This window comes from Mesitornis unicolor, unplaced genomic scaffold (genome assembly GCF_000695765.1).
Source record: "Mesitornis unicolor isolate BGI_N332 unplaced genomic scaffold, ASM69576v1 scaffold38443, whole genome shotgun sequence".
In the NCBI taxonomy this organism is placed as follows: domain Eukaryota; kingdom Metazoa; phylum Chordata; class Aves; order Mesitornithiformes; family Mesitornithidae; genus Mesitornis; species Mesitornis unicolor.
The window spans coordinates 1-11,477 of NW_010174695.1; the positions used below are offsets into that span (position 1 = coordinate 1).

General features: G+C 37.2%; 1 protein-coding gene across 1 annotated transcript; it reads left to right on the top strand.

The window, feature by feature from the left end:
* Positions 1 to 222: 222 nt before the first annotated feature.
* Positions 223 to 10,856, top strand: LOC104538072 (chromosome unknown open reading frame, human C5orf34; the record flags this gene model as incomplete). The annotated part of the gene is made up of 11 exons (XM_010181132.1): positions 223 to 312; positions 2,698 to 3,344; positions 3,923 to 4,018; positions 5,305 to 5,428; positions 6,287 to 6,378; positions 6,587 to 6,656; positions 6,970 to 7,140; positions 8,135 to 8,223; positions 8,956 to 9,048; positions 9,858 to 9,898; positions 10,663 to 10,856. Coding segments are annotated over 11 exons (1,707 nt in total), but the record flags the coding sequence as incomplete, so codon positions are not given.
* Positions 10,857 to 11,477: the final 621 nt, after the last annotated feature.

Consider the following 11,477-nt stretch of genomic DNA (forward strand, 5'->3'; position numbering starts at 1 on the left):
GTCAGGCAGGAGAGGGGTGGGCGGGAGCGGGCGTCCCGCTGGGGAGTGCTGGTCCCTCAGCGCCACGGCAGAAACAAAGTTCTTGTTTCTCTGTGTACAGTGGAGGGATGTTCTTAGCTTCTCCTGCAGAAAAATAAGAGGATAAAATCGGCTGAAATGTTATCACTGCACAGAAATGTCGCCATGTAACACGGCTGTGTTGTGGTGTTATTTCGTTGTTAGGAACAACTTCTACGAGCGTTAGATTTCCGAAACAAGTTTTCTTCTCGCCCATATTTACCCTCACGTGTAATACCTCCGGAAAGAAAAAAGGTGAGAGTTACACATACAACGCTTTTGTAAACTAAATTTCCCTAGTAGTCTGACAAAGTGGAGTTACATGATTTTACATGCGTGTGTGTGAGCACAGGCTGTGAAGATCTGCAGAGCACAGTTTGGCTAATACATGCCAACTCAATTAGAATACTGACACTTTAAACTACAGTTTTAAGTGTTAATTAGTCCTATATTTATGCATATCCTTTGTAGATAAACACTAAATAATTCATTTTCTCTTAGTAAGAATAAAACGTAGGATTCTGTATCTATGACAGAATGAGCTGTTTCATGTATCATCACTTTTTTGCACTTGAAACCTTTCAGAGAAAGCTCAGTGAAACAGGACAGTGTTTTCCGAGAGGCTATCAGGTTCAGAATCATAGAATGGTTTAGTTTGGAAGGGACCTTAAAGCTTATCCAGTCCAACCCACTGCCATGGGCAGGGACACCTCCCACCAGACCAGGTTGCCCAAAGCTCTGTCCATCCTGGCCTTGAACACTTCCAGGGAGGGGGCATCCACAGCTTCCCTGGGCGACCTGTGACAGTGTCTCACCGCCCTCACAGTGAAGAATTTCTTCCTAATACCTAGTTTAAATCTACCCTCTTCCAGTTTAAAACCATTACACCTCATTCTGTCGCTACAGGCCATTGTAAAAAGTCCCCCCCCAGCTTTCCTGTAGGACCCCTTCAGGAACTGGAAGGGCATAATAGGGTCAGCCCGGAACCTTCTCTTCCCCAGGCCGAACAACCCCAACTCTCTCAGTCGGTCCTCATAGTGGAGGTGCTCTGGCCCTTGGATCATGCTCATGGCCCTTCTCTGGACCTGCTCCAACAGCTCCATATCCTTCTTATATTGGAGGCTCCAGAACTGGATGCAGTGCTCCAGCTGGGGTCTCACAAGAGCAGAGTAGAGGCAGAATCACCCATCATGTCCCCATAGGAGCACCTGTGTGAGTCTATGAAGGAGGCTTGTGAGAGGCAGGGTGTCACTCTGGTAGCTGCTCCACATCAGACTAAAAGTTGATCCAGAGACCCCCCCATTTACCCTTCCTAGGAGCTGTATTCCTTGTCAGCATCCCTCTGGCATGCACACTGTGGTGAGAGTCTTACGAGTCTGATGCTTCACAAGTAACACATGTTACTAATGCTTAGTTGCTGAAAACACAGTACCAGCACACACTGAACAACAGTCAGTCCATGACAGTCACGCTGTGCGTTCACAGCCAGGTACAGCGGCACCGCACTGATGTTCTGTTTTCGGTGCTGGTGGGGAACCCTCCACCCTCCCCCAGGCCAGAATCTTACTCTTACAGAAGATGGCTGAGTTTTCAGACAGTTTTTAACTTACAGCTTCCACTGTGAGTGCTTGCTTCAGGATGTTGAGGGATAATTTTCCCAGGCTACAGCAAGTGCGTTATTCTTGGCTTTTTTTTTCCTTTTTCTTTTTTTCCCTCAGTTTATCAGCTGCTGCTTTTCTTAAAGAAAAAGCAGGGTTTTTTACAGTTCTTGAGATTGTACTTCTTCAGTAATTTTGTATCCTTTTTTGTTCTGTTGCCTCAATTTTCAACCAGTGCTGACATTTTCAAGGCCCTTGCAATTTCCCACAGTTCAGCAGTCCGTTATAATGAGGTAACAGCTATCAAGCTCCAGTTCACTCAGCATGTTCTTGTAACAAGTTGGTAACGAGCCTAATGGGCCAGCCTGGGGCCTGTTACTAGCAGTGACAGCACTTTTACTGGGCCACTGGGTACAAAAATGTTTCTACGCTTATACTACATTCCTTTGCTTATGCTTGAATTCAAAATAACCTAGTACTATGGTTTTTTAGGCTCTGCTTTGGCCACACTGACCATCCACAGTTCTGGACAGCTTGAGGAGGAGGATCTGGTCAGTGGTACGGCTTGTTCAGAACTGCAAGCAGTATTCAAAATGCAGGTTACCCATGAATATATATGCAGTGGAAAGGTTATATATTATTTGCGTTCTTACTCCTTTCCTAGAATTTTCAAACATTTTTGATACACTGCTTAAACTGTTGGTGAACACAGAGTACATCTTCATGGGAAGCAGTTGGAAACAGAAGTATCTACTGTCTGTGGGCAGTTGTGCCACGTACCTTACTAGATTATGAATGCATATTCAATTAAAACATTATTACTAGATAGAACTGTATTAGAACAGGAGGAAGTACATATGAAGGTTCGATATTTTGCTGCTTCTTGAGTTCATGTATGCAAATAAATACAGAGTAAATTTTCTTGCTATACATCACCTTGCAGAAGGACTGAATTCATTTCAATGTAAATCCTCCATTGTAATTTCTGGGAAGCAGGTAATTTTTATCTTGCCACACATTCCAATCCTTTTTCTTGTATTAGATTCTTTTCAGTGATATTGTAGAAATTAGATGGCCTGATCCTGCTGTGGCTGATCTGACGAGATGTATGGACAACGGCAGCGTGAAGATCTCGTCAGTAGATGGTTATGCTCACCTCCACCTGTCAGAATTGCAGCAAGAATTTACAGTGGAGTTCTTATGCAAAGTCAGCCAGTCATGTGCAGCATCCTTACGCTCCTCTCAAAAGAACAACAACTATAAAACCAGAGATCAGTATGGAAAATCAAGTGAAAATTCTGTTGCTGAAATGTCATCGAAACAAATGAGACTTGAGAGTAAGAAGAATGAACACAGTTGTGCAGAAGGTAAATACAGTGAGCCAACCAAACCAAAGGACCAAAAAGACAGAGATGGAGTCCCTTTGTTCTACACAAATTGCTCTTTTGAATACACATGGGTTAAGCAGCGTTGGTCTGTTTCCTCCTACCCAGAAGAATGGAAATACCCTTTGTCGTTGGCACTAATGTGCTATAACTTACACACTGTTAAGAGTATAAAGAAGACATATGAGAAAAACAGCCATACATCTATAGAAGCTGATGTTTCAGTAGGCCCTGAAACACATGAAACAGTTTCTCGTCTACCTACAGCTTTGCCACTCAGCTGCAGAGCCCCACATTTACACAGGTAATTTAAGCTCTTTAATTCATAGTTGTTAACATAGGTTTTACAATTCTGCAATTTGGAACTTAAACCTCTATCAAAATAACTGAATTCTAGTTGTTAAAAAATATCACTATCATATACTTTTCTTTTTAGGAACTTCTTGGAACCTGAAATTTTTGACACCAACATTTTGTATCCTACTGTAATTAATAGATAGTAATTACTCCAGAGAAAAATAAATTTTATTTCTGACATGCTGCATAAATATGTAAATGAAAAAGAGAACACTGAAAAAAGAACACAGGTTTTGGATTGGTTTGGGTTTTTTCATTATTGAGAATGTATTACTGAGGTGGGCCAGTGGCATACCTTCTCTGTCAGCACCACTAAAAATAATTTTAAAATACTTTTCAGGTTTAAGAAAATTAATTTCATAACTGATGTGAATAGCTAAGGAATTAGAGCATGCATGAAAATACATGGCCTCATTTCCTTTGAACAGATGTGCAGGCATCTGTCTTTGGTACAGAAATTATTACTAGCACACAAAAAACCCCTGACCTTCAAACTCACTGAAGTTTTTATTATATTTTATACAGGTGGACTTTCTCTGACTTCTTTCGGAATCAAGATACTGAAAAGTATTCATGCCCTCAGCTAATTGAAATTGTATGGTGCCAGGGTGTTTTTTATAGGTATGTGGAAGATCATGCATTTCACCTTTGGAAGACTTCGTTTGTATGAGAATTAAGCTTTAAGTCTTACTTTGTCCCTTCCTCACTCCTTTGGAAACTGTACACAGTCTTCATGTGAGAGTCTGTTCGTTTCTGCTGTTTCTTCACTGGACTTCAGATTTTCTAGTATGGTATATTTCCAGGTCTGAAAGTGGGCATGTCTGAAACATATAATCTGAAATCCTGTGTAAGGCTTTTAAAGACATGATCTGATTATCTGATTTCTTAAAGGTTTACTGGACAGCTGGAGCTCCCACAGACTTCACTGACAAGTATGGCACTTGTTTTCTTTGCAGATTACATTGCTCCTTTTGATACTGAAGATTTCACACTTTAGAAATGTTTGTCCTGGTGACCTACATAATTCACAAATTGCAAGCAGTTACACTGTGGATTCTCCTGGGAAATCAGCTTGTCCATATGGTTAAAAAAAAGACTTTTCATTTTTTTTTAATTGCCCCTTCAACTTGGTTACGCAAACCTTGAAAATGCTACAGTTGCTATCAGCATCTGAAAGTCTTTGATAAAAGCATAGTTGGTCTTTAAAGCTTTAATCTTTCTGCCTAGTGTTCTTAATTTTTCTCAGTGTAATTCCTAAATTTTCATCTCATCTGGACAAAATGTTGAGCAGCAACTTGATGCTATGCCTCATTTCTTTGGAAGTGTGGAGAGTGACCATACTTAGTCTTTTAAGTTCCATTTCCAAAGCCCAGGCATCTAACCACAGAGTTGCAGAACTGGGTCATTAAATGCGCTTTAGGCTCCAAGATACTGTATGATCACAAGTAAAAGACAATTGATCTTAGTGAAAAATACACACCTGCAGTGGAATTTAAGACCTTCAGGTTGTTCAGAAATTGTTCAGTCTGACAGTTCTCTGTGTGCACTAGGTAGAGCTGGTCTGCTAAGAAAATTGGGTTTTTCTCTTCAGAATCACTACATTTTGTGGTCAGCGGAATGAGCGGCTCTTGACAGATGTTTACCTCAACACAAAAGAACTTTCCTTAGCTTGTTTAATTCCCACCCTCCATGCACACATGCAGCCAAAGAGCCTGGTAATGCTAATCTTCTGTGTTAAAAGGAATAATTGGTACATTCTGCTGTTTGTGAACAGTAGAAAGTTTTTCATGTGAGAGTTGTGATTAAAATGTGTTTCTGCATAATGCTTTCAAGTGTACTAACCTGTTTTGATTGTCTAGTGACACAGCATTTTAAATACTTGTTAAAAATCGTATTATTTCTCTTAGATTTATCCATGGTAGGACAAACATCACAGAAATTTATCCTGGTGATGACTCATTTTTCAAGTCAGAGGGAGCATTTCTGGGAAACTATTTCATACATTATGCAATCCAAAAAACAACAAAGCAGGTATAAAATTATAAAACTACTTTAAAATGTATTTCAAATTCTTTCAAGTTAGCAGTTTTCATAGTTGTAAGACATTCAGCAATACAGTCAGTATTGAATTACCTTGGTAATTACTATAATGACTGAATCAAGCAATCAGTCATACAAAAAATGAGATTATTTTTTCTGCTACGGAATGTATTTTTGTAAATTATAGACACAATAAGAAAAATCTTACTCATTGTAACATTTATTTCACAATCTTCAGTATGTACTGCAGTAAGATTCTACAATAACCATTTTTCACTAACTTAGAAGAGAAGTTTAGTCTTTAAACTAAGATACTGATGAGAGTTTGATCTTTATGTACTTGAAAGGGTTTTCTTTTTCAGCTAGAACCCAGAAGATGCAGGTGCTGTTCTGGCTTTGCCGCAGACCAGCTGTTTAGAGCTGGAGAAATGGTTTTGCCTCTGTGTGTGTGTTTATTTTTAAGTTTCCTCAGAGCAGAGACCCTCTCATGTGGTTATCCAGTGCTTTGTATTTTTAAAGCAGAATTAAGGGTCAACTTTGTAACCCTTTGAACCTAGCCTTTAACTTGTAGTCAAATTGTACTCAGTAATGGACTACAGTCTGCTCTCTGGTAAGAGAGTGTCTTGGTCTGTACCAAGTGCATGGAAACTATGAATGTTTCTTATCATATTAGGCTTAAAGAATACAACTGCATTTGTTTTGCTTTTCAAGGAGGTATTTATCTGTGTCCTGGTACAAATTTAAATGCTTTCTAGGAGGCCAGAAAATTTATATCTTGCAAGCTCTTAATATTGTTTTCATGCTACAGTACCTGTAACTAACTCATCTCCTTTCTGCTTTTTACTGCAGAAAGAAGAAAAGATGTATTCAGTAAACAGCCTACCTCCTGATGTACCAGGAAATCCATACTCTATATCCTCCATCATTATTCAGGCAACCAAGTAACTTGCTCTTCTTTATCTTTGTTACATTGATTCCTCTGACTTTGAAAGGACAGTAGTTAAAATTATACAAAATTCTTATTATGACATTAAGTAGAAAAATTAAAGGAATTTATGTCTATAAACTTACAGAACAAAGGTCGCAACTGTTTACGGACAGACATAGTAAGTATGAAATGCTTAATATTTCGGGTTTTTTTCTCCTCAGAATACTTCAGTACTGCTACAAGACTAAACTATCATTAACTCATAACTATCATCTCTGCTGCTGGAAAATGGTATGTAGCTGGAGATTTATGAATCTTGCAGCGTTACAAGGTTGATTATACAGGCTATAGGGAATGGGATTCACTTCTAATCTAGAGGGAGGATTGGTGAGTGTATTCTATGAACAAAGATCAGAAGGTCTACATTTGGGAACCAGAAGCATGCAATGTAAAGGTGTATGTGTGAAGCAGAAAGCAATTGTGTGATAAAGAGCTGGTTGTGGCCTGGAAAAACAACTGAACTGAAAATCTGAGACGCTCACAAACAGCTGTAATGATGTCAGTAACTGTTTCTCAAGTTTTTAATGTGTTTGTGTGGTTCTAGGTACCTGAGACAGATGGACGAGAAATGTTGCCAATTTTGCTGTATGAAAAGGTTATTCCCAGTATAGGAAGACTCATTGTGTACTCAGATCATAAAGTCCATGCTGTTTTTTGGGATGGTATGACCTTGAATATGGTCTGGGATTTCAGTTCTTCCTGTAGTAAGATCCAGGTAACTCATGAGTTAGAGAAATTAGCACTCTTAAAACTCGTAACAAAAAAGTGTTACTAGGAAAGTAATGGGAAAAAGGAAACAAAAGTTTTGATGCCTATAAAATACAAAGTAAATCTTTTGAGAAATCAGTAACTCGCAGCTCTTACTCTTGAGCTTGTATAGTAGTCTAAATTAAAATAGGAACTATCCACAAACGCAACTGTTAATGTATTGCCAGTATTTTAATCAGAAACAAGAAGGAAAAATATTTTAGTGCATAAACGATGCCTAAAGAAGCAGATGAAACTTTGTTCTTTTCAGAAGTCATTCACATTGATCAAAGAAGGGAGTATTTGGGTTTTATTTCAAATTGTCTATAACTGAGCAAATAGTAAAAAATTACACTGAAAAACAATGTTGTGCATATTGCATCACATATACATTTTTAAATCTACTTAATATAAAAGTAAAAAGACTATATGATTTTTGAAAAATGGCACTACAGAGAAAGTTATGTGAGTGAGATTCAAGGTTGACTGCTGAGATTTTTGGCTTTTGAGTCTTTGTCTATTACCATAATGTGATAAGACACAAAAAAGATCTTGGAGTGTCTGAGGATACCTGTTATAAACAATAAAAATATGATAGTATGCCAAAAAATGCAGTATAACTTCCTGATGTGAGCTAGCTCAAATCTGTATACTCACTCATGGTAAAAGGAGGAAGAAGTGAAAATTCTCCAGGTTATGCAACCTTTCTAGACACTTCTAGAGTTAATGTATTCTTGAATAGCACAAAATGAGTGTTGGGGCCATGCCAGGTGTTCTTTTTTTTTCCTCCTGCATTTGTCATTGCAGACTATAACAAATTCTATTCTTAGGAAGACACAAACTTCTAAGTGTTTAAATGGAATGTTCACAGATACTTCATTCTTAAATTGGAATGTTATAGTTGCTTTTTTTTCTTCAGACTCCAGCACAAAATTAATACTTCAGATTTTTTTTCTTCTAAGGTAAATGAAGATGGAGGCTGGTGTAAGTTAACTACGCCTGATGGGGTGCAGCAGCTAATCCAAATAAGTAATCCTGGAATCTATGAAAGGTATAAGTAATTTAAACAATTTAAAGTTAACTATAGAAGAATTCTGTACAAATCCTTCCATATGAAGAAATGGTATTTACTGCAAATACATTGGGTGGGGTGGGAACCAAACGCATAATGATTAAAGCTCCATGTTACATCTGACAGAGATTCAGGACCTGTATGACTCAGGACCCCTGCATGCTGTCATTCCATTATAATTGTTACAGTAATGTCTTTTTTAAAGAATAGCTGCAATGTGGTGCTTACATCAGTGGATAAGAAAAAAAAACAGTCTTTGTCCTATATGAGCTGGTGCATAGAGCTGGATAGCACTTTATCCAATTTTTGCTTTATTACAGATATTGACCTCTGTCTGCAGATTGCTTTCTCTAATCTGCTTGCTCTAATTACAGGCTCATTATGGGAATCATCAGAAGCTTACTGTTCTGCATTTTAGCAAGCAGATACTCACAAACAAAAATGAAATTTTGTACACTATTCATTACAAATTATACAGCTTTGTTATAATTTTCTAAAACTGCATAGATTTAAATATGGAGGGGATTATAGAAAAAAAAAGTGGGAATCAAAAATTACTAGGAAACCTAGAGAAAAGGCTAGATTTGAATCATGGCTTTTTCTGTCAGATCCCAGGTATATTGCTTAATGCCTTCAGTTTTTTGCTTTAATTAATAGACTGTATTTCTCATGCACATAACTACTTTTCTGTGAATTTTAATGTTAACATAGGTACATCAGAACAGCAATAGAATGGTGCAGAAGTTTGAATGAAAGGAAGGAGATTCCTGAATGTACTGCACACTCTGTAACTGAAGAAAATTGGTATTTATCTTTTTACTAAATAACTGACTACAAATTATGTTGAAAATAGAACTCAAAAAGACTATAAACTCGGAATTTTATCCACTGCATTTCCTAAGGGTCAAAAATGAAAATAGTAAGTCCATTTATTTGGTATGGTTTCATATTTTTTCTTTCAGTGTTTAAAATGTTAGGTAAGTTGAGTTCTGGGTGAGTCTCGTTTCATTGCACTTCAGCTGGCCTTATTTAGACTATAGAATTATGGTGACTCTACCAAAGGAGGTTTAATGTTACAGAGGCAGTGTCTTGCAAGGTGAGAAAGAGAAACTAGACTAAGAAAGACTGTCTTTTACCAGAACACCAAGCAGTTTAAAATAGTACTTTGAGCTGCTAAATGACACTTGTATCTCTTGGTAATGTATTTGTCCTTTTTAAACATGCCACTGACCAAAGGTCTACTGACATCATATTTGGGTATTAAAAATGCATTAATTGAAATTGTCTACACCTGCACTTCTTATTCAAATTACAGCAGATTCAGTAGCTCATGAAACTATATCTATATATATTTATACACATGTACAGCTAAAAGACTATTCTTAGAGCAGAGTACTGCTTTTTGGAAACACAAATGATTAGCACATGGCTAGCACATTAGCACCATTCACTAGTGGTATGAAAGACAGAAATAAAGCATTTTTTCCTCTTGGATTCTGCTCATGTAATTTTCAGTATTGTTGGAAACTATTAAAAATTAAAACCTGAAATAGAAAACACATTTGATAACCTTTTATGATACTAAATAGTTTAATCTTTATTTTCTTGGACAGGTCTGCTGATGCTGAGCTCAAAAAAATACAGAGATTTAACTGTATCCTTTTGAAAGCTGTAATGATTTTTCACTTTTATATTCTGTTGTTCATCTGCATATTCAAATCTGCACTGTAGATCATCAAAGGCTCTCTGCCCTGTTCTCACCATCTTTATTGTCTTACCCATATCTTAGAATTACCTTTTTAAGCCATTTTTTCTTATTTATAATTTTTGTTTTATCATTTATATTGTTCAACCTCTGCATCACAGCACCAGAAACGAAAGCACTGCCAGAGTACAAAACTAAAATAAAAAGACACCAAAAAAAGGAAGCCCTTTAATGGGTATTGTATTAGTTTTACTTACACTCATCTGCTCTTGAAAGAGGGATGATATAGTTGCCTTTGGGCATGTTATTGCAGTACAATACATTTCTGTTTGCCAGCTATCTCAGTATTGCTCCATTGTGTTTAGCCACATCAGAAAAGTGTGCTGCATTGCATGTGCGTAGCACCACTCTGTAGTTGTCTTTAAGCCAGAGTTCAATTTTACTGCTATGAAAAGTGCATGCTGTGAAACTGTGAAGTGTGACAATTACCTTTTTAAAGTAACTTTCAGGTAAACTGACGTCTTACTTGAAGACATTCTTTATACATGTAGACATTTTAAATAATACACTGTTTTAATTTTTTAGCTTTATGTCATTACCATGCTATGAAATGTAAGACTTTGCCACGCAGAACGATCAATACAAATATGGAGAAGTATTCTTCTCATTAGGAGGAAGAGTTTGATATTTTTTCCTTAACAAAATAACACTAGTTTTATTGGATAATAGCAATGTTCTGGAAAGGACAACTGCTGCAAAATCTACTCCATCTGGTATTACTGTCAGAAAAAGAGAAAACGAGATTGAGCCAGAAGAAATCACTGAAGGGTGTGTCTTGCAGGCTTTGGAAAAAACTTCTGAAGTTATTAAGGATATTGAATCTCTGCTTGCAGCTTCTGAGAAGTGAAGACCTGGGTTCACCATCTCCATAGGAGCTGTCCCAGTTATGTCTGAGGAGACTTTGAGGTGCAAGAGGAAAGCTGAGGGCAGAGCCATCAAATGCCTTCTCAGACCAGGAGTCTGTCGGTTGCCATTGTAATACCATAGTTGTATATTGCAGATAGCCAAAAAGAGCAGAGTACAACTATATAAATACATCAGGGCTGACCGTTTTTAAATGTGTGAATGTCCGTTTGAAGAATTTATCGTTTATTTTACAGAGGATTGAAATTGAATTGAAGTCGTTTCTTGTACAGAGGATTGTGTGCAAGCAACTTAGTTAACTGCTGAAGTGAGTGTAGTAGGTATAAGCAGTTTTACCTGTAAAAATGTTTTTATTCAGAAGCTTAGACCAAGTAGACCAATAACGAATAAAACGTTTATTAAATGCTTTCTACTGTGTTTTGTAGTAAATAAATATTTATTTGAAGCGTTTTCAGCCCTTTCTGAAGGTCCTTCAGTGGTGTGCCATATTGTTAGTCATAAAATACTAGCCTTTCTTATAGTGCTTTATTTAATCATGTTGTGAATACCTGGTTTTAGTATGTTTTTTAATTTTTATTTTTAACTCTGTTTTTAGTGTCTTAAG